The sequence below is a fragment of the Pelmatolapia mariae genome, linkage group LG18 (genome assembly GCF_036321145.2).
Source record: "Pelmatolapia mariae isolate MD_Pm_ZW linkage group LG18, Pm_UMD_F_2, whole genome shotgun sequence".
Lineage (NCBI taxonomy): Eukaryota > Metazoa > Chordata > Actinopteri > Cichliformes > Cichlidae > Pelmatolapia > Pelmatolapia mariae.
The window spans coordinates 17004694-17028674 of record NC_086243.1 but is presented as its reverse complement, the minus strand read 5'-3'; the positions used below and the strand labels follow the sequence as shown (position 1 = coordinate 17028674).

The 23981-nt window shown below is 38.6% G+C and overlaps 1 protein-coding gene across 2 annotated transcripts in view; it reads right to left on the bottom strand.

Annotated features, from left to right (window-relative positions):
• Positions 1-22694, bottom strand: part of arhgap21b (Rho GTPase activating protein 21b) — a 38766-nt gene extending 16072 nt beyond the window's left edge. Inside the window, exons 1-8 of one of the 2 annotated variants that reach the window (XM_063461561.1) lie at positions 22523-22694; positions 21388-21581; positions 11146-11328; positions 10958-10979; positions 4709-4804; positions 4127-4205; positions 3992-4046; positions 924-950 (exon numbers count right to left, since the gene is read on the bottom strand). In XM_063461561.1, the coding sequence (XP_063317631.1) occupies positions 924-950; positions 3992-4046; positions 4127-4205; positions 4709-4804; positions 10958-10979; positions 11146-11328; positions 21388-21456 (531 nt within the window). In that variant the 5' untranslated portion in view covers positions 21457-21581; positions 22523-22694. The remainder of the gene's footprint in view (positions 1-923; positions 951-3991; positions 4047-4126; positions 4206-4708; positions 4805-10957; positions 10980-11145; positions 11329-21387; positions 21582-22522) is intronic. The other variant, XM_063461562.1, reaches the window with a different exon arrangement.
• Positions 22695-23981: the final 1287 nt, after the last annotated feature.

Here is a 23981-nt window from a genome sequence, read left to right as displayed (position 1 = left end):
AGGAAAAATGTCTCGCCCATCCAAGAAACAAACATTTACCACAAACGCTAACACCAAAAGATAATTGGCAAATGGTGCACAAGCCTACTGAACTTATTTAGCCCCAACAGTGACACTTTCTGTAACACCAGTATATTAAAAAGCTAACCGACTGGTTTATGGGAACAAAATCGATAACATAAAAACTGTCATAAATGGACATAAATGCGGAAAGATAACCAATGTTTCCATTTACCCACCTCAGACTGACAGACTACAGCCTCAGACTGACAACCGGTTCCTATCGCTCACAGAGAAACTGCTATATTTATCCCCCCTGGTTATTATCCAGCGTTCGGAAAACCATGCTCCATACACATGCTAATAAAGTCATTTCTAATAAATACAAACCTAAACATAAAACTTCTTCTAGCACATTAAACTATGTGCTGTTTATCTGGTATACTCAGCATACTGTACATACAGCAAGCATGAGACCTGTAAAGGTATGAGGACTTTGATCCCAACAGCCTGGTGTCAAATTACAACCTTTCATAAAGCTGTGTGTTTCACAGAAATCAGTGACTGACTCAGTTCTTCCCTTTACAGTTCAGAGGTCAATGGCCTTTATCAAACTAATGACATCTGACATGGAGAATGAAGAAGGGGCGAGGCCTTGCTGAGATGCCAGCTGGATGCCTACTGAAGTGTTCAATCTAACAGGTACTGCAGGCACAGTGCATCGCCCATTTCTACAGTCTACACATTTCAATCATGAGCACGGAGCTGAGTATTAAACACTCATGCAAGCCAACTGAAAAGCAATCATGTAAAACCTGAAGTCAACATCCAGCAGTAACAATGACACGCATGACATATGCAAAATGATACAGCAAGCACAATACGTCAACATCAAGAGGCTACCCAGTGTTCTGTTTCCTTACCAGATTAGTAGTCTCCAGAGAAATAGGCTGCCATCACAGCGTGAGAAAATGAGAGCGTTAAGAAATCATGGGAGAGAGGGTGGAAGAGAAAAAGATGCCAGCAGAAGAAAATGCACATGTTGGGAGAAACAAAACAGATTCATCGGGGAGAAAACATGAATCAGCCATAGCTGGGCTTGACATGCTAAAAATATACTAGAGCTGCAGTGGCAGTAGAGAGGGATGAAGAAGCAAAGATGAAGCAGGGGGTTGCCACGTTACGACCTGCCTGTGCCAGTCTGTCCTGGGTGAGGTGACAAGAGCAGAAGCTTGCCTCTCATGCTGCTCTCATGTCTTCACGGTTTTATCCATATTCAGCCAGAATATTACGCTAACTGAACAAGGTGCCTCCAGTCTATGTCTCCCTCTCCTTCCCTTTGGTACTGCTCACATGACAGAAGCAGCAGCTGCTGATTATACATTCAGCTGTGATGGTACAGCTCCCCTCCCACTCCATCCTCCTCTCTCCCTCTCCCTTAGCATCAACCTGTTCAAAACACAGGGCAGTCAGCTGATTTTATCTTCTGGTTTCAGCTCATCATTCATCCTGTTCCTTTTATTTCCCCCTCCTCTGTATTTTCTCTGCTTTCACGGTGTGCCGTCCTCTTCCCTTTTCTGCTCCTACAATGTTCAATCCATCTCTTTGCTAAGCAACTGCTGCCTGTCTCCAAGCACTGAGTGTGCTGCCTCCTAAAGTGTAACGTCTTGCTGCCAGCACCTCCGATAATCCTCTTGTTCTTATGGACCGTTCCTATTTGTGCCTACATCAATATATTTTTGCGCGCGCGCGTGCGTGCGTGTCTGTGTGTGTGTGTGCGCATGTTTGCCATTTGCTACACAACACTGCAACCATGGATTTAACAACACACGTGTTTGAGGTTGAACTGTGTGAATGATTACAGATGGGAAAAATGGAGGCAGGAGGGAAGGAGAACCTATCAGGGAGAAGGGGTGGAGTGACAGTCAATTGGTTACTAGAAAAGAACTGTTGGAGTAGTCAAGGGAATGTGACCAATAATTTATTTCTCTCTGATTTTTACAATGTTAATTCTAGTTGGCTCATTAAAATGCTATACATACAATGTAACGTTTTACATAACTTGCCTGTTCTGGGAGAAATGTGAAGCTTGCAGAGAGATGACCATTTGCTAAACAGGATTTTGATATTGCAAAGGTGGATGCCAAAATAAATGATTTATTGAATTAACCATCAAGTTTATTATGAGAATTTAATCTAGCCATAAATGACCCCTAAGGAGTTTTTCTAGGTAACACAGAGAGCCCAGCTCGTTTATTATCTAACTAATGAACAGGATGTCAGATAACAACAACCCCTAGGGAGAGTATTCTTTAGCTATTTGACAAAGCACTTACAGTAATTTGCTATAGATATGAAACAGATGAGTACACTTTCACTTTTGTCTGACTGTGCAAAATGCACAGTAGCTTCAAAGAGCTGCCTGCAGCATGCATGAAAGATTAATGATGAGATCTCAAGTGTTCATAGGTATGAGGACTTATCTCTGCACGTTAAATTGTTTTGGGGACATGCAATACTCACAAAGAACAAAGACAAAGGCAATATATGAACCCTAAATATTGAGCTAAATATTGATTAGCACACAGGGTTCACCCGTTTTTGGGTGAAAAGCTGGAACTACCACCATTTCTGTAATACCTAGATCATTACTAATCAATTTTTCCTCCAATCAAAAACCGTAAAAAGAGACGACCAAAAAAAACAAAAACAAAAAAAGAAAAAGCTGGATTGATTGGTAATTAATGTTAATCATTCTCACAAACTAAAATAACAGCAATAACATTACCAAATCATACAGCAACTGATTCCAAAATATAAACTTCAAAATACGGTATTTGTTTACATTTTAACTGGGACTCTCCTGTGTTTAAACCTTCTCATTTTCCTGACTCCTAATCACAAAGTGTTGCCACAACTAAAGGTGGTTTTTAACTCACAAGCAGCTCGGAGGGAGCACATTAGCTTAGTCTCTGCTTCATTGACACTGGTAACAGGATAAGCACTGATTAACTACAGCTGATATAATTCAAATGTGATGTTGCCCTTTTAACCAGCAAAAATGCATTGCCTGTGCTACCTATAAATGCAAACTATTCTAACACCGCCGGAATACTTTCTATAGCGATGTTAAAAAAAACAAAAAAAACCTACCTACACCTGATGCATGCATTTTGTTTTGTTTTTTTAAAGTTATTATTACTACTACTATTATTTTAGGAACTGGACCCAAAATTGAACCAACCTATCAGTAACCTAATTTTAATGGTTTCATATTTCTTTCCATAATATTTGAACTCAGTTCCCATTTAGCTTCCAGCTAAAATCAGTCCTTTTTAACATTGCATTTTCTGAGAAGTAACAGTATTGCACAACATGCACAGGTTACTGTCGTGGATTTGAAGCATCACTGCCACTTCTTGTAAACCACTTACTCCACTTTTAGTTGTATTACAAACAGTAACTTCATTATCTAACTTCTACCTAGAAGTAAACAGCTGAGCTGCAGAGAACATTTATCCACAAATGGTGAGAATAAAACTTCTTTTAAAAAACAGTTGATGTCTTTCATTCCTTGGTTTATTTTTAATGTGCATGGTACTTTGTATAAACCCAGATGTATAGATGAAATAAACTCAAAATATATGAGCTATTTAGATTGGCCTGTGTGTCAACAAGTCCATAAATGTATTTTTTTTTAATAAAGCTTCCTTTACCGCTCCTTTTGGGCCATTTCAGTGGTTCTGTAAGCAGCACTTCTGGAGGACAGAAAGGGTGCTCTGGCCTGATTAGGAGGCCTAGATAGAAAACTCTGATGGGATAAGCTAGCTTGCCTACATCTCATAACTGCTGTCCCGACATGAACGCCTTAAACTAGAGCAGCTCTGTCACAGAATAGAAGTTATTACAAGGCTAGAGAAAAGAGAGCACTCTTTCAAAAAAAAACTTTTTAAAGCTAATTTTCAAAACAGGATTGCAAAGGAAAACTTACCAGTTGCAGTACATCTTCATCTTTTGGCATCACACAAAGTTCAAGGAAGTCACCACTGCAGGGGAGCAAAAGAAGTTTTAAACAGGGCAAGTAAATCAACAAGCATGAAGCACACAAATTCATGCTCAATCTTACCTGTCTTGGATCAAAGATATAACCTCGCAATAAGCTTTCCCAATGATGCTTGCTCCATTCACCTTCACTATTCGATCACCTGATAGAAAACAAAATCAAAAAGAAAAGGCTTGAGTGACCTCAGTGACAGAATCCTAGGAAAACTTCAAGCTGTTTGTGTGAGGGAAACATGTGCTCATGACAGAAAGTAAAGACTTGAGCACATGACTATGACTTCTTAGTTAGAAAAAAAATAACATAGTAACATAATGAAAGTTTTCAATAAGTGTGGTTGAAGGGTTCCGTATTGACTAAAATCCTTAAAATCATTAGGGTACCCGGTAGAAAGCAGCAGGCCTGGCTTATGTTGTGGATAACAGCGAAAGGAATGTCAAGAAAACTTAAAACTGCACTCCTTGCATTTTTGCCCCTATGCTTTCAGTAGTACAACATCATAGAGGAAGTTGCAGACTCTGTGTTACTGTAATATGCCTCTTCTGTTGTAATGCTGTGACTTCCAAGAAATTACACCCCCATGAACAACCTCTTTTTGGTAGTTTTTGGTAAATAATGATGACTGGCTGACATTTGACAGATCATTACCTGTGCAAAGTCCAGCGCCATGAGCAGGGCCACCTTCCTTGACCTGCTTCACAAAAATAGTGTCCATTGGTTCCAGTCTATTTCGCTGCCTTCCTGCTGATAGTAGAGAACAGAGTACACTTATTTATAAACCATATGCAATACAAACACATGAAAAAATATCAAATGTATTACAGGGTAGTTCCGAAACTTTACTCTTAATGAGGTTTCCAACTTCATAACAGAGAAAATCCTGACAAAGAAAAGATTTATAAAACCTTCAGAAAAGAAAATCCTAAATGTTTAGTACAACTGACAACAAATTTCTTACCGAAGTACAAGCAGACCTATGATGTAGATTCATTTTTTAACCTTTGCCCTTTTTTCACAACTAAATCTACAAATTTGGAAAAACAAAAAACAAAAAAACAAAAAAATATAACCCAAGCTGACCCCAAGACGTAAAATTGCTTTATAAATTGTCACATATGAGGAAAAACAGAGAGGTTTGTCACAAGCTTTGGAAGGATGCAAAGCAACATTATGCCTGGATAGTAAGCTGTGGTCTGTCCAATTCTTTCTCAGTTTTAAATAGACATGGTCATTAACTGATTGAGAGAGGGAGAAAAAAAATTTAACAGGGAAGGGGAGCTTTGTGATTTTAGGGACAGTGATAAAAGAGAAAGAAACCCGTTTGGTCATGCAGCTCCTGTCTCCTAGCAGCTGCAGAGCCATAGAAAAGAGAAAAAAAAAGGGGGGGTGGGGGGTGATACTAAAACTAAGACGAGGTAGAGTGACAGTGTGTTCAGCTGCCTCAACTCCCACTCTTTCCTTATAAACTGAGCAAAAGCTCTGGGCACAGCCAAAGAGTGGCCCAATCGTTAACATTCTGCTAGTGAGTCATCCCAAACTAGAGCAGACAGAAAAGCCAGCATGAGGGCAGACGTGACAGTATTAAAATACTCCACATTTGTTGTTGTTTAGAAATTCAGACATGATCTTGTAAGACACCTAATGATCATGCCACTTACAGGCCGATAAAGCTAATTATTTTTACACCAGGCCAACCTCAAAATTAATTTATTTTTTTCTCCCCCTCCTTTCCACACACCCGTAATTACTCATGCAGAATCACATCCTGGGGACATTATGTAATATAGTACAAGAGTCCCATACTGCTACACCAAAAAGAGATGCTCCATCTGGTGGTATTCTGAGAAGTTGCAAGTCCTAATTTCTTCAATGAAGCCATCTAGAAATGCCACTATGAACATCTAGATGCATGTTGGGAGTTGAATAAGAGACAGACTAAAACAAATGGCAGTATTAATGTCACCAAGGTATAATAGCTCACACATAAGCTTAGCACCTCACTAATCCTGTTGGCGCCAAACCATTTCCTGTACATAACCAGTATTTTAAGAAATATGTGTTTGTTTCCAAACGTGGATGAGCAGATAAAGATTAAATTCATTTCTCAATGTTCGGCACAGATACACAAAAACAAATGCACATGCCAAAAAAGTTTGAGTGTTCCTTTAAAACCCTTCCAAGAAAATGGAAAAAAAAAGGAACAGGTTTGGATTGCTCCAAGAAAACTCAAGAGAAGTTTGTGCCTACAGCTGACTCATATTTATCTATGCAGATTTCACCGTTATGTTAATGAAGACTATTAAAATACAGTGCAAAATAATTTCTAGGCAAAAACTGAATAATCCCACCATAAATTAGCTTCATGGTTAAAAACAAATATTAATGCCTGTCCCCCATAAGCAGTTTTAAAAAAGACGGAGCTGTGAATGAGGTAAAAGGCAGCAATTATCAGATCACTGAACCCAAACTTGACCCGAGTCATGACAGAGCATCTTTGTCTTGGGAAGAAGCGGATTTTTGTACAATTTGTGAATGGATGGTGATGTGGCACTGTGCACACCATAACCACAGCACATCCATAACTCTGATTCTTTTTTTTTCTTTTTTTTTGGCTTGTTGGTTTTAAGTAAATTCACATTTCTGTCTTCAGAATAACAACCAGCCTTCATCTGAATGATCAGTTATGTCAACAGCAAATTAGGGTGGATGCAGTGTTTTTAAGACTCACTGAGGTCTAATTACCAAATAACCCAAAACCCGATTTTGAGGCACAAAACTATGTTTATTAAACTGTTTAGAGACGTTGGGGATCGTCCTAAAGGTCATTTTCTTTTTCGGATAGTTCACATATACCAATTCTCTTGTTTGTTTTTTTAACATCCTTGTATGAGTTTCTATTAACTTTAACATTTAACCTGGATGTGGTGAAGGCTATAAGACAGCCACCCTTAAACACAAGTCTGTTGCTGTAATTTGCTGTTTTCATCCATATCCATTAGGGTCAAGTTCCTTAAATGACTTAAAAACTTTTGAGAAATCTCTTTATGATTCGTTTTACATTATTAGTGTTTCCATCACCTTTTCATGTGAAGGTCATCTATGCGATGAAGCCCTTTCTGCAAGTAATTCTACTTCATCCAGTTCTTCCCACATTAATTTGCTTCCTACTGATGCCCTGACAGATTTGTTTGCAAAAATACACAAAACTGATGGGACCATTTGCACAATAATAAAACTGAGTTGCACTGTAAATAAACCTATAGAATATTGCCTTGGTGTATTGTTATTCTGAATAGAGAAGTACACGTCAAAAACTGATTCATAAAAACAAACAAAAAAAACAACAACAGAGGTACGACAGTGCAGCTTTATCCTCGTTTTGGGGAGGCAGCATGTTTGTTTGCTTGCTGACTCAGACTGGACTGAAAAGCCCTCAGGTTGGCTTTTTTCTTTGTTCAGTTCCGGCTTGCTGCCTGTGAGCCCCTGTGAGGAGCATTATAAAACTACCGGGATTCTTTAATATTCTCCGGCTTACCTGATCCAAAGCAGCAAAGCCCTGGGCAGAGCGCTGGGCTTCTAAAGCGTTTCAATTTTTGGGGGTGAAACAGAAATAATATACTTTAATGGCACCTTGCTTTCCTGTAATGTTATTTGAGGTTTTACATCTGAACAATAAGCAAGCTCAATATCTGCTGTATAAAGTATCAGAAAGTGTTCATAATAGTTTTATTAGAATAAACACCTAAGAAATTAGCTTGGAAAGACATCTCTGATTTAAATAGTAAAGTGTTACAGCTTGAAATTTCTATTTGGCCTAACTTGTTGAACTGTGAAGGGAAAAAATACCCAGAGGTGATTTTCCTTTTTAAAAAGACCAACACTCTTAAAGATGGCCACTAAAGACATTCTTCAGAAATGTACAGAAATATTAGATTTTGTTCATATTAACCACTACCAGTGTTGGGTAAGTTACTTTAAATTAGTAACTTAGTTACATTACTAGTTACTTCTCTAAAAAAGTAACTCAGTTACTTCAAGTTACTTGTTACTTTCAAAGTAACTAGTTACTAGGGAAAGTAACTTTGGTTTTACTCAGAATTCTCTTGTTAATGTGTTGCTTCCGTAACTGGATACCCAGCAAGATTGCCAGTCTTCTAGCTTGCTTACTTGCCACAAGTGCACTGTGCCACCTACCAATAGAAAGGAAAAAATAATGTGCACATTTCCACGAGAGAAATCCCACGCCTGGACCGTTGTTGACCGCCACCATGATTCTAGCCTGCTTTTTACATCCAACACAAAAACTGCAGTCGTGGTGCTTTTGATTGTACTCAGAACTTGGAAATTCTGCCTTCTGAATAGGAAGATGTAGGTAACACCAGACTGCAGATGAGCTGCATACAGAGCTGGACTGGGACAAAAAAATCGTCCCGGGTATTTTGACTAGAGACCGGCCCACCATTATAGGAAAAATCATAAAGCCTTTGAATGAAAACAAACACTGTTGTGACAGTGATGTACACTGTTCTGATGGTATATATGTATCAATCTATCATTTGTTTGTTGTAAGACTCAGATAATTATTTTTTTAAAAGCTAGACATTTTAAATGAGAATAATAAAGAAAAGTATTTCCTTGTCACCCCCTTTCCCTGTTAATGCCCTACCTGGCCCCCTGGCAAAACTTTGCTAGACCTGCCCCTGCACAGTTACCAGCTGTCAGCTACTTAGAAAAGGATGCTGGTGTTATTTGTCTCTCAGAAACAGTTCATAACTTCCCTTCAACTCATTCATGTCACCTAAAAGGTAAACCTGTTTCTCCATCACCTGTTCAGCTCTGATGATTCAGTAAGGACATCTCCTGGTTTCATCTTCATGTTTCCCTCTCACCAGATAACCAAACTGATATCATGACCAGCAGCTTTACAGCTGTGGCTCCAGCAAACATCAGCTGATACTAGAAATTAATATTAAATAAATTCTAACAACAGCTGATCAAGCTTAAACGTGCTGCTGTTGTTTAGCGCGACATCCACTGGTTTCTTCTTTCTGGTGCAAAGTGGGCGATAAATAAACAAGAGAGAAAAGCCGATCAGCTGATCATTGATCAGTTTCGTGATTGAAGTAGAAACGGGAGAGAATGAGAGAAGAAGAGGCAGCTGTGCAGCTCCAGCTTTGTGTCTTTTTCATTGTAGCTGAAGTCCGGGACAAACTGTGTTCCTTTTCACCTCAGTACGAAACGCGTAATATTTTCTCTGAATACCAGACGATTCTGTTTTTTAGGAGACGGTTGGCAACTCTAATAATTAACCGTATGAACAAAATAAAGTTCAACATCAGTAACATAGCACCACCCAGCTGTATAGAAACTCAGTCATGCTAGCTAGCACGCAGTACGAAAATGTCAGCATACTGAAAATAAACTCCACCTAAACCTTTTCATCCACCTGCTGGCTTCCACCCCTTGCTAATGTTACTGAATCTGTGGAAGCTCCGCGATATCCACCACACGAAGTAACGAATAACGAGCCTATATAAATCCCAGTAACGAGTAATGCGTTCCTGGTTTTGGCATAATAACTAGTTACCGTGCTCGTTACCACAATAATAACGTAGTTACTGTAACGCGTTACTTAATAACGCGTTAGTCCCAACACTGACCACTACACACTAACACTTCACAACTTTAGATCATGATTTTCCGAGGATTTTATGGGGCTTCCCATTTTGTAAGAAAACAAAACGATTACTTGTACATTTAATAAATAACTTCAACATGCGCAAGCAAATTTACATGGCTACTTTCCAGCACATTTTTTGCTCTGCCGTGATTATAAATATCTCATAGATTTACTGACATCCACAAAAATAAGTTGAGCAGATGGACCAACGTTCCTATTCAAAATCATGGGAGCAAAATTTAAATGAAATCCATTCTAGCCCAACAGGTACAAGTACATGCTCGGTGTCCATTGAAGAATGACAACACAACATTGTTTGAAAGATCTGAAAATACTTCCTTGCAGTTTCAGTAATTGAATCTAGACATTTTCAGTCTCACTTGCCAAAAACTCAAGGACACAGTGCATTTCCTCAACACTGGCCTAAATCCAAAAAAATACTTACAAACAAATAAACATTACAGGCACTTTTCTAAGTTCTCTTCTTCTCTACTTTCTGTTTCACTATATCACACTTTAAACAAAGCATGTGACGTATTGGTAACTTCAGGCTACTCCGGTTACTCCGGTCACATACTGAAAAGGTAAAAAACAGTAATAGATTGACATACGTCTGCCATAGACAGGGTGTGAATATTTTTAACGAAGAAACCAAACCATAAAACTCACTGTCAAACACAGCTTGTTGAAAATTGAGACCATCTCTTTCTAAGGGCATGAAAAAGGCTGAAAAGCAGCCAGAACAAAATGTGTAGTGAGGAGGGTCAGAGAAGGACAGAAAGAGGTGGTGCTAAACAAACCTTTCACAGGAACTACATTGTACCCACTGCACTTTATGTACACATAAAAAACGAAAATCTTAGTGTATTTTACTGCATATAGTAACTATCTTTACATAATATAGTATTTTGGATTTTTTTTAAATTACCAGTCTGTGCTTCTTATTTATTTTTTTCTACTTTTGTATTGTTTTCTAATACATCTCTAATTCACCTCTTCCTTTTCCTTTTGGCCCTTGTGCTGCAGTAACAAGTGAATTTCCACAGTGTGGGATTAATTAAAGTCTATGTCTACTCACTACATAAGAAAACAAAACAAAAAAAAAAAAGAGCTGAAGGGTGGATGCATTAAGAGTTGTTGCAATTCAGATGAACTGCTCTGATTCAGCAGTACTGAAAGGTAGTTATAAGAAGAAACAGTTGAATTTTTCTGCTTACCTCTGCGGCCATGATCTTCCTCCTGTAAAAGCACAGAAATCCTCAAGTGACTTTGCTGCTCATGGTCAGAGTCTTTTCAGTACTAGGCTTTTTGTTGACTTAATGCTATCTTATGTGATAAGAGGCAAACAATACTCAGGTCAATAAAACTCATGAAAATTTCTGAAATGTGAAATCCTGAAATCTACCGGAAAGTAGTGCAGCGTTGACTCCGGCGGGTACACAATGAAGTGTCGAAGGGTGAAGCCGAAGCCTTGGGATGTGCGATGCAAACGCACAGTTTTCGGCCTCGGCCATGAGAATGGCTCGTCATCTGTTGGGTACGGCGCTGCGGACGAATCAGCCAAGCTCCTCCACTCTGGAGTGTCACTCTGAACAAAGAAAGTTTTAAGAAGCAATTAAAAAAAAAAAGGAAGCATCTTTTTCTAAAGAAGATTTAAAATAGTTCTGATAACAAAAAATGTAGCTATATAATCTAGGAATGGGCACAAATAAAAAGATAAAGTTAAAAAACAAAAAAAGAAACAAAACCAGAACTACATCATATGTAAAAGCCACCACAAATTCCCACATTGACAAACATCCTTTTCAGAGAAATTACTGTGCATTAACACAGGGTCATTCATTTCAGCTTAACATAGTGTAGAGGAGAATGGGCTTATGAAAAACATTAGTGGTTGCCCAGCGTTTACCATCAAGTCATTTCAGAGTATCCCATTTACACAGCTGGAGTGGAGCATGTCAGGCTTTAGACATCACTCCTGTGTTTACTGACTATTTATAGCTTCACACCTTTGTGGTATCGTGTTTGTAGCAACGCGTCCTTTACACAGAACTCCTCCTTTCAAATATGCACTACTATTTCAGTTTGCAAACACTTTTTGGGCCATCTCGCATTAGTTTTTGAAGGATGGCCCAAAAAAATAAATACAATTAAAATCTACAGTGTTGTTAAATGACGCAAGCCTGTTACTTTCACATCACTGCACGTTTTACTGTTTGTGTTTGCAATAAAGGCAGCATCTGCTGCGTAAAACACAATGTAAATAAGGATAAATTATTTATTAGTTTGTTCAGCAAGTCCACAAATGTCTTGGTGGCTTTCACTTTCAATGGTATATTATCAAGTATCTTGCCTAATAAGTCATCCCCCAGTGAATGCAAGCCTTAAATGGTTTTGTAATCACTTATTTTCCTCATATTTGTCAAACTGAAGACAGGTTGCATAAACACAAGAAGCATGTGCTTTTATTCTCACTGTTTTGAGAATGTATATGCAAAATACATCTGACTTTTTCATTGAAATTGTCTTAAAGAATAAATACAAACATAAAAAAGTACATCGGATATAAATATAGCGTATCAAATATATAGCAAATATAAATAAAACACTTCGACAATAATGATTTTAAAAACACCAAAAGAGCTTAACACTTTGATTAAAATCCATAGGCTCACACTTTTTGAAAATTTCCAAGTGAAAATAACAACTTCGTCATATAATTAACAGCTGGTTTCTGTCACTTAACATAACAGCTTATAAATCTGTCCTACATAACCTCTTTTATTCCTTTTTTTTTTTTAAACTGACCTCAAGCCAGTGTTTATATCAATCCTGTCATTCTCCACTATAACTTTCAGAACACCTCTATCCAATCAGCCTCGAAAAGTCTCAATAAACATAAATAAATAAATCAAATTTCCTCATCCTGTCTCAAACAAACCCTCCCCCTCCCCACTGAAGCACAGACTTTCCCCAACAATGTGAAGAATTTGATGAGCTTGCATTCAGGCCATCTCTGCTTGGGCAGAAATGTTAAACAAAATGTCAGAAAACTGGGAGGAATTACATCCATTTTCAAACAACCTATGAAAAGAATTTGAACGAATTTGCTTGTACACATTAAAAAAACAAACAAACAAACAAAACTTGTCTTTGTTTGTTTTAAGCAAAACCAAACAGCTGTTACACACAGTTATGAACGGACAAAACAAACATTTCAAAAAACAGTTTGTCAGCACAGACCTACAACTTTCCAACTTTCCACCCAACTGCTCTTGAGTACTTCGCAGACTGAACAGACTGTCTCACACTCATTGACTCTTCTCAAATGTTATGCATGCCTGAAGGTGTATACCAAGTTAAAGCATGTTACACTGCGCTCTCTACAGCCTTCTTAACAGTCTTATTTGGCCACTTTGTCCCTTTCAGGAATATATTGATCAAACTATTTGAAATAAATTTTACTTCAAGCAACATCACAAGCTCTCCAGGGCACATAAAGGTTTCAAATGTACACAGGATAAGAAACCAGAGCACTAATAGCTGGCTGGGAAACAGAGCTACAGGTGCAGCTGACACCCATGTGTTTTGATTAAACCAGCAGAACAGGTTTTCCTTTGAATGAGCTTTGGCTGTACTGTGATACCAGCACTTCCACATTAAAGTCTGTGTCTGTATGAGCTCTGGTTGTATTAAATGTGTACCCAGACGACTGTTTCTGGTGATAGGACTGGATGTTTGAAATGCCTGCACTGCTGCCCTTGTGTCTCCAGGGCAAGTCAGCCTCAGTTTACTGGATCAGATTTAGCAACCAGTCCAGAGAACAATTTCCCAACCTTTGATCTTTAGACATGGTCTGGCCATGCAGTGTTATCATTGCCACTCGCATAGTTATTAATGATGTGACATTCCAGTAAATTCTAGACAGGCATTTCCCTCACTTAATTTAAAAAAACAAAACAACAAACAACAAAAATGGTTATTGTTGGGGAGGAGTTGTATCAACCTGACAGACCAGGTTGATACCACTTTTAAACAACTGTGAGAAGAGGTCAAAGGGGAAGCAACATAAAAGAAAATCATGACTTGTGAAAAAGGGGCTACAAAGAAAAGCACATGAAAGGAACGTCCACATCAAAATATGACACACCTCTCTTTCCTGCCCACAAATGAATGCCTCTCACCTATTTATGAATCACCAGAATGCCAGACTGTTTGCACTGGGTGAGGCAGTTTGGAGAAGGTTTGAGAAGGCATTTGCTAATCTGGTGGACGTCTGTTGGAAATTAAAAGTGACCAGACCTGCATCTCAAGGAGCACAGATTTCAATCCCAGATCCCAACAAACAAAGCTAACTGTCAACTAATTTGGGATTTTAGCAACACAGCATCTTTTACTCTATAATACAGAACAACAATAAAGCTTATATCCTGTGGCGTCTCTAGTGAACATTGAAATTTTGCTGCAGTAAATAACCACCAGAGCAGCAAATATCAAATATTTAGAGGTTTTAGAAAATTACCAAGTAATTTTAAAGAGTTCCTTTTTTATTCTGAATGAAGGGTCTAAAAGTCAAAGACAGCCTGAGAAGCTGGAAAGGCTAAGACAAATGCAGTATTTGAGTTTTTAATAGTAGTTTTCCAATATGTTTGAGCTAATAACTGCTTGATCCAGCAACACCGTCTGCACACTCAGACCAAGCTAAATGTGAAGACTTGTTGCTCATCGAAACCAAAACTAATAAATAAATAATCATCATGGGCAGGTGCACACTGGTCAGCTTAGATTATTACTATTTCAGTATAAACCAAGGTTAATTTACAAACACTAACCATTTATATGGCAGTCAGTTAATCTAGAGACTGTCTTATATGGATTTTTTAAAAAGTCTTCCTACCTAAACATGCCATGTACTCAAAATCCTTGAAATTCCTGCTATACCTGAATACAACAAATCCACATTTGCAACAGAACAAGAAGAACAAAGGTAAACATGACTGATAGTATCTGACGTCTGTGTTCCTCATCCTTTGTAAAACTCATTTTTTTCCTCAGTTTAGGAATGCTTTTGTTTTTATACTAAGGGAAATATTACCATTACTGCTCTATAAAGTAAAACCTAACCCAGTTCCATATATTGATCCCAAATGTTGACTAAATCTTTAGTAAGAACCACTAAAATTATCAATTAAAAAAAAGAGGGGTAAGAAAGACTGACACAGATAAGATTACAGTAGATACAATGCATCTACAAGAAGACAGACCCACCATCACTCTTCTGCTTTCTCCATGTTCCTTGCATCTGTACGCTGTTGAGTCCTACCATTTAAATGCTTCCCTGGGTAAAGAATGGCCACATAATTAAATAATGTGACAGTGGCAACAGTAGCACTACTGCAGTGCACGACCATTTAAAAGACCAGCACCCTGTGACGTTGACTCTGAATGGGTCAGTTGTAGGGAGTTCAGTTAGTGCATCACATTGATACCTTGTTTATGTTAACGTTTGTACAGTAACGTTTGTGTTAGCTTACCTGTCGGAAATTTCTCAGGATAACGCTTGCAAAAGGGAACACCTTTTTAGTTTTGCTAGCTAATGAGTGAAATGCGATAGTAAACCAATACACTGTCAGTTAAACAGCATAATTGGCATTGAACACTAAACCATATAGGGAAACTATGACATGCAACCAAATTTGTGATTAATAACGTTTTTTTGTTTGTTTTTTAATTGTTTTGTTCTGTTTTACTTGTATTAATCAAAGGCGTGTAGCTGAGTTTGTCCTGTAAAGACAAACTCAGCCACATGACTTCAGCCACTCCCTCAAATGGCTGAAGTCATAACAGAGCGCATCTTTAGCATGGTTATTACCAGCTGGGAACATCATCTCACTCCACAGCATGTACACTGCAATTGCGAATTCATGAACTGAACTGAATCATCTGTAAACTTTGCAAACTTGTTATTTTGGACTGAAAAAAAATTTTTTTTTTTATTGAATTTGAAGCTTTATTTTAACTTATCGACAGAAGCCATTTTTAGTTTCCTAATTGCACACTTTAAAATAAAAAAATACTACTACCACTTTAATTTTTATTACGTAATTTTTTTATTTACTTCATTTTTATTCTGACGGCCCTATTGAGTATTGATAAAAATACACATGTGATTATTTTCAAATTCATTTGTTTCCTGGGTCAACAGGGTGATATTCACAAGTGGGCAAAATTGAGCAGGTGAGGTACTGGAGCCTAAAACAGGAGGTTTGCCCCGAGGAAGCGAAGATAAGAGTTTTTGAAAAAATTGTTGACTAATCAAATAATCAAAGACAAACTGGCAGATTAGTCGACTACATTGAGAATCTTTAGTTGCAGCCCTAATATTAAGTATGGATCGCACCATACAAGAGCACTGAGATGCCTTAACATATCAAAGACCATACCTTGTCTTACTGTACAGACAAAATAAGTGTCTTCAGAAGTAAATGTTCTTTGACAAATGACACAGGAGTACATACACTGTTTCAAGTATGCTGAATCCAAAGAACAGGTGGTTATCCCCCAGGAGTTTTTATGGTGACTACACCATTGGTGCCCCTACCACAGAGATTAGAGAGCAGTTTTCACATAAAAAACTGATATACAACAACATAACAAGTGGAATTCCAACTTGTCCTTTGTTAACAAATCTTATGAAACCACACTGCGAGGCCTGTATGTCTGAAAGCCTCTGCTGACATCACCAAATCAGACATTACATGCACCACATGACATCAGCTTTACAAAAACACTGTACAATCACATAACCTTAAAATGTGAGGAAACATAGTTCTCTGTGGGCTGCTAAATTCTACACCACATCCCATCCAAACCAAGCACTTAGCTGTGAAAAGCCTAAGATAATGATACAGAGAGCCACTGGTGAGCACTGGGCGTTCCAGCCTTGTACTGCAGGACAAGGTTAGGAGAAGTATCATTACTCAGTCTACAGTCTACACAGACATGTGGTGCATTTTCTGCACGCCACACTTCTACTTGTAACATATGGATGAGAAGGAAATGACTGAAGAATGCCATTTATGTGGGATTTTTTTCCTGTATGCTGACACAGATCTGATGTGGTTTGAAAAAAATTACCTTTTTGAAGCTTCGTTCAGTACAGTAGTTCCCCAAAAAATTTTAAAGTAAAAAAACAAACAAAAAAAACAAGTTTGCAGCCCACATCTCACAGTTTTAAATCAATTACTGACAATAAAAGAAAAGATCTACACTGAATTTTACTTAAACAGAGGTGCAAATCATCAGTGAAACGGTTCTCTGTACTGCCTTAGGCTACGTCCACACTAATGCATTTTTGTTTGAAAACGCATCGTTTTCTCTCCGTTTGGGCCTCCCGTCCACACTGAGACGGCGCTTTCCCCAAGGAAAAACGCAGCGTTTTGAAAACGCTCTTGAAAACGCATACATTTCAAAACGGAGCTGTCCCATTGCAATGCGGACACTCGAAAACGCAGACTTTCTAAAATGATGACGCATTTTAGTCATGTGATGCAGTCATGTGACCAATTAAACAAAGATAGCGGAGTGCATTATACAGCAGCTGTTTTGACTGCTCTCAATTTTGACAGCCCTAAAAAACGATTAATATCAGTTTGTACATGCTCCAGATAGCTTTTTTTCAAATTCTTTAATTCTCACTCGCTTTTGCGCAAGCGCAGGACTGGAACGTGAGCGTTTTTGATCGTTTCAATGTGGACGCACAACTCTGTGAAAACGACTGAAAACGCTAGTGTGGACGCGGAGCGTTTTCAGACGAAAATGCCGTTTTCACATCTATCCGGGCTAGTGTGGACGTAGTCTTAGTGTCACATAAAACCCGAATGGCATTCCTTCAGGCCGAGGTGTACTCCATTACTAGCACACATTTGACTTCTGGTTTGTTGAGCAGTAATTTGATCTCTGTTGTTTTAAAATGTGGAAATGCCATCTCACCTTGGCACCTGATACCCCCTCTCACTCACAGCAGTGATCATCACCTTTCCTTCACCTCTCACTGTTGTCAGCTTAGCTACTTTATCAGTATAATTAGTCACCTCTCATAGAAATCTCTCTAGAAATCTTTTATAAACAAAAACAACTAGAAACCAAACGAGCAACTTTTGGGACAAGCCATCTCCTGTACCGCTGTCAGAGATCCTACTCGCCTGTTGCAAGAACAGGTCTATCTGAATCTACTCTGCTCAGTCAGCAGCAGAGAGCACCACCTGTGAAAGAGGGGTTTTTTTGGAGCCACATAGAAGATTTGCACAATGTGAAAAGGGGGAGAGAGAGAGAGCCCCCCCCCCCCCCAAAAAAACAAAACAAAACAAAACAAGACATACTGTTGGTTTCTCTCTGAGTGATAACTAAAAATTAAAAAAAAAAAAATACCCCCCACCCAAAAAAAAAAAAAGGAAAAAAAAAAAATAAAAAAATCACAGCACGACCATTGTCTTATAAAGCTTAATATCCTCATCAGTCCACACTGTGCTGGTCGAACGTGCCAGGGTTAATAACTTTTCTGAAAGAAATCCTGTTACATCCCTTATGAGTTTGTCATACAATGCTGCTGTTATAAAGATTAAAGCTGGTAAATAAACAGTCTTGCTCAGCAGCTGTAAGCCCACCCCTTGGTTGTAATTTTGAACATACTTTCTGTTGATCGTTACCGAAACCCCAGAGGGCACGGAGAAGCCTCTTTGCATATACGAAAGACTAGCACTGAATTATAAAAAAACAAACAAACAACAACAACAATTTCAAAAAAACTCAGCACCAAGGTTTTGTAGTGATACTTCAGTTCTCTGCAGGAGCATTTGCTTTAATTTTTCATTCTCCTCAATGGGTGAAATTACTGATGCCACTTGTTTTCTGAGCAGACGTGTCAAAAACACTGGCATTATCTCACAAATTTTACTAAAAATACAAGCTGCTGAAAACGAATAACATGTTAACATATTTGATAGAACTGCCTATATTTTAGTTTTTGGACCAAAAAGACTGGGACATGTGTAATGGGCATTTTGCTTTCAAGAAAACTGATTTAGTGAGCAGTTGTTAAAAAGGAAAAAGGAAAATATCCCCTCTTATTGGATTTGTCTGTAACCATCTGTAATCTTTCTTAGTTGTTTGAACAAGACACAGAGCATGTCACAGAGTTTTCCATGTGTAGACATAGATGTTTTACTACACAGTGAGGAAAAACTGAATCACACAGCCCATCTCTTATGTTCTCTCGTGAGACGCTGCAGACACAATCATAACGCAACAGGAAGTAACAGACGACTTCTATCCAATTGAAGGTCAATTTTCCCTTCCGATTGCCATCAGTTAACCATACGATGCCTGCGCAGAGGGTTCTGTAAAAAGGCAGCAAGCCTAAATCAGATAAACACTGAGCTTTAATGAAGCCAGGGTTGTGGTGACAGGGGAAGTCTGTTTGTCAGTGGTCTCCTACGGTGCTAAATATGGATCATGCTTCATCATCCAAAACAATAATCCAGTTCCAACCACTCTCATTTCTGTTGTTCTACTAGAGAATGAAAAGCTGGAATTATCCATCGTGAAAAAGGCATTCATCATACAGAAGCTGTAGGGGGAAAAACCCATACAATAGAGTTTGATTTAGTAAACACCATAGGCCAATATAGAAATTCCTAAAACACACATAGTCACACAACAGCACACTCATCAGCACTGTGCTGCTAAATGAATGTCTGAAATCCAAGCAGAGGAAGGGCTGTCTGCTATTTGGATTCAGCTGCAATGTCTGAATACCACGCACTATTCAGCTGATAAAGCAGACAGACACTCCAGTGTGGAGGAGGATAATGCCACCAATCAAACTCTTGATTCAAATAACAGATATTTTTCCTCCATTTTTAAGCATCTGCTTCACAGTATTCACTATAAACACTTTCCACATGTCTAATAGTTATAACGGATGAGAAAACTTTAAAAGAACAGGACTGACTAGTAAAGAATTAAGCAAGGGTGGGTGAGAAAGACTTTCCCCTACCCCCAGATCCAGCTCCCGTCCCCCTGATGTAATCCCAAGAACACCAACAGTGACATGCTTTCTCTAAATTAATATACAAGTCTTGTATCAAAATGATTTTCCTGATTCCCAACGACTGCAGCCATTGCACACTCTTTTAAGATACTAAGAGAAAGTGAAAATCCGCCTAGGAAAATTCTTAGGTCATTAATTAAATCCAGTGTCATCATTTCCAGAAAATCCCTGAACCAGAGACTCCAGGGGGTTTCCGGCTCAAAATTAGCACATGAATTGGTTTGTGTGGTAGTCTTATTAGAGGGAGCTAAAAAGGAGGATTTCCACTCACGGCACTATGCTGTGGCTTTCCCTCATGGCACATCAACACTTACTAAAGTATTCACAAACAGGTTTCTGGGATCCTATGCAAAAGAACTGTCTATTTTCTCTCATGCTGTGTTATGCAAATTAACATGTTTCAGTCTACTGACACCAGCATACTGCCCGTGTCATCTTCTGGGGATATATAAAGATTTTCTACACCATAATTTTTAAGTGTTGTTAATTCATTCATTAAATGAATGTAGTAGTGGCAAGCATGTATCCAGATGGCTTAAATAACAAAAGGTAAGCACATCATCCAAGTTTGTTTTCTTAGCTGTGACAGTGAGATGCAGCTAAGGCTGTGTCTGTTGAATGAGCTTCAACAGTGAATGCGCTAGTATGTGGTGTGCTGGTTGATCCAGAAATTTTAATTTCAGGCCTCTTAGGAAAAAACAAACAAACCAACAAAAAAACTCATCCCTGTGAATAAATTAGAAAAAGAAACCTAGGAAAACCAACTCTATTACTCTGTAATTGATTAACTATAATTTTTTTAGGCATTATCTGCTCCCCTGGGTCTGAGATACAAAAATCAAATTCAGCACATCTACCTAGTTTAAAGTAACAACATAATCACCTGTATGTCCCTCATTTAGAGATGGTGATCATGCAAACTTGGGAGGTTTAAATGACAAGCTGAATATTAGATTAAAGGCAATGGAGGAAATCAAAGAAAACTACAGACTATAAATAGGTGCCCTTTCATTTCAAAGAGTCCCAGTTGCTACCTACTTTATTACGGTATAAAGGTCTTCATTCAGGCTGCAAGCTTTCAGAGGAGCAGATGGTGTCCTGTCTGGTACAGGGGTCACAGCTTAAAAATCTGAAACACGGGTCTTGAATAAACACCATCGTTTGAGTTTGATTATAATTTCAAATCTGATTAAATGTTGTAACCAAAACCTGTTCTTTTGATCTGTTCATCTACCACGGCCAATCTTAGTTGAGAAAAATCTGAAGCACTCAAAAGAAACAAAAATCTGATGGGCATATTTATGACAAGAATAGATAAGAGGCACGCTGTTGACATAAAGAGCAAAAGAATTCAGCAGGGGTTGCTACAAACACAAACAGCTGGTCCTTGGTGTCAAACAAATCCCACCCCCACCCAAAACCAAACTGAAGGAGGTGGGATATCACTGAAACTGCAATCAGTTGGCCACAGAAATCCCTTTTGTCATCAGCATTTAACACATTTCAGGACTTTAAAGAAGTCTGGCTCATACTCACCTCACAGAAAGATCTTGCTCGTTGCCTCTCATCGTCTTCACAAGAAGGAACCCACCGTGATGCCATCATTTAGCTTCAGTTAAAATGCTGATGTCTGTAAACCACCACATGAAATATGTAGCTCCACCAGGATGTTAAAAAAAAATGCTCCAATCCGATTCACACCTCCATACTTGCTGGATTTCTTAATCCATCTGTGTGAGAGATATGAGATGATATATGTGTTAAGTGCATTTAAAAAAAATGAATTCAAAGGCAGATTTAGGAATCAGCTGCACAGCAATTACATCTCACACTACTCCAAGAGTCTGTACAAACAACATGAATGAATACCTTGGTTGTTTATAATAGCAGACCACTCGTGATTAATTCTAGACAATCAGCATTATGCAACAGGGTCCTAACCAAACGCTACCTTCTAAATGCTGTTTTTGTGTCTCATCCTTGGAGAGCTTCACACTCAGGTGCTTGAAAACAGGCTGACTCAGAGTAATACTATGTGACGGCACATCATAAAAAGTTAGAACAAACGGAATTTGATAGTCAACTGTAATAATAATTCATTCTAACTAACTTAATGAAGTCTAAAAATGTTGTAGTAGCCAACACCAGGACTATAACCAGCGTGAAGCACAACAACGTGGACAGCCAGCGGTGCATTAACTGAATAGCCAGCAACAAGTGGACTGGGGACTGTCGGGAGGCTGGGCGAAATATGTCCGTCGCATTCAAAATTGAGACACGAAACCCCACAGAAACTATTTCTTAAAAAATAAAAACACACGAGCTTTATTTGCCGTTTGTGTTTCACGACAAAGCCGACGTTTGTACTTTTTAGAGGATGGATTTCAATCACTTGATTGAAATCGATGTTTAAATGAGGCACGAAGGGAGCGTGCCGAGCTGTTGTTCCCGAGCGCTCAACAAAAGAAGCTTTTCCCTTTGTTACTTTACATAAAATACCACAATAAAAGCGGTCCAAACGTCCACACGAGGCACTGCTGCCCTTTTGCGTGTTTATGGAAGCTCCCTGTAAAACTAGCAAAGTGGGCAAAAGCGACAACCAAGCAAACTGCGGCAACAGGCTGCTAACAGTTAGCCTCCATGCTAACGGTTGGAGTTAAAACAAAGTTACCTGTGTAGTTGAGAAGCGTCATTACAGGCGGGCAACGACGGCGATGCTTATCCATAAAAACCCGCAGAAAAAGTACAAACATATCGTGTATGGTTCAGTGTGGAGGGCGTTGTCATAATTTAATAGAGTCTGAGTACAAACGACTTTCCGGTGATTAATCCAAACCTACTCAGTGGAGGCGCATGGTGCAGTTTGGAATTTTTTTTTTTTTTTTTGCTTCCACTGTTCCCGACTCTCTAGGAGTCCACCTTCGGTCAACAGGACACTATCAGCCAATCAGGAGCGGGGTTGTATTTGACCGGGCCAATGAGGCGCGAGTTTACAATAGCTGGCATCTGCGCTTGTAAACGGTGGCGTTTTTTTTAACCGTTCCCGTGAACTATTAGAGCAGTATTCCCGGGAGAACAGGGGAGAAGATAAAAAGATGCATCGTGCATCAATTCAAGCCGTTCAAAAACTCGTCGTGCTTTTGGTTTCGTACGCACAGCAAGGGTGAACGAGGAGTCACATGCCCCGGTTCAAAGTGAGGTCGAGCTGAGCTGGTAATGTGGAGGGCAGTGGTGATTTCACACATACCACACAGCATAAAATCTTTTCTTTCATCTTATCCACGAAGCAGATAGTTAACAATAAATGGACACTCCTTCGCTGCACTTTAGCTGCAGACTGAAATAAGTGCTCGGATTCTCAGGCCCCTGACAAATGACCCTTTTATGCCTCTCCAACATAAGGAGCCACCTGTTCCTGGGACTGGCAGCTTTTGTTACAGAGGTCAGTTAGGGAGGAGAATTTCACAAAGCTGTCCTGTCCAGCCGGTTCTACTTTCAGTGGGTCCAAGTGGGATATATCAGCTCTGAAAATTAAATACTTAGCATTATATCTTCAAGCAGCTGTTTTTCTTAGATTTATGGTGTACATATTATTTATTAATGCAATTTGAGCTTTTCTCTTACACAGTACCAGTATTGTACTGTTATCAACTAACTTCATTTTAATTTTGTTTTTTAAATAACTATATTGTTTATTATTGTGTATTGTAAATGTTGTTGTTTTTTTATTTTTTTATTTTTAGTTTCCGTTTGTATGACTTTGTAATTCTGGAGAAATCACTCATTTCAGCCTCCATTAAAGTCACCTGCACTAAAGCCTGTAGTTATTTAGATCCAAAAACATTTTTTATTACAATGTAATGTGTAATGCACATGTAGCACACATAGTGCTGAAATTGCACTCATTTTTTCAGACATGTAATGCTGATATAAACACATATTTATATCACACACATTTATAGTAAAAGGTTTTTGTGCATTTGTTTAGCTGAACTACACAGCTCACTTGAGATTATATTGGGCTGAATGTGGCCTGTTAATTAAAGGTAGTTTGACACCCCCGCTTTAAAATATTACAACTATATTGAAGTTTGGTCCATAGTAAACTGAGAAATGCTATTGACAGCCAA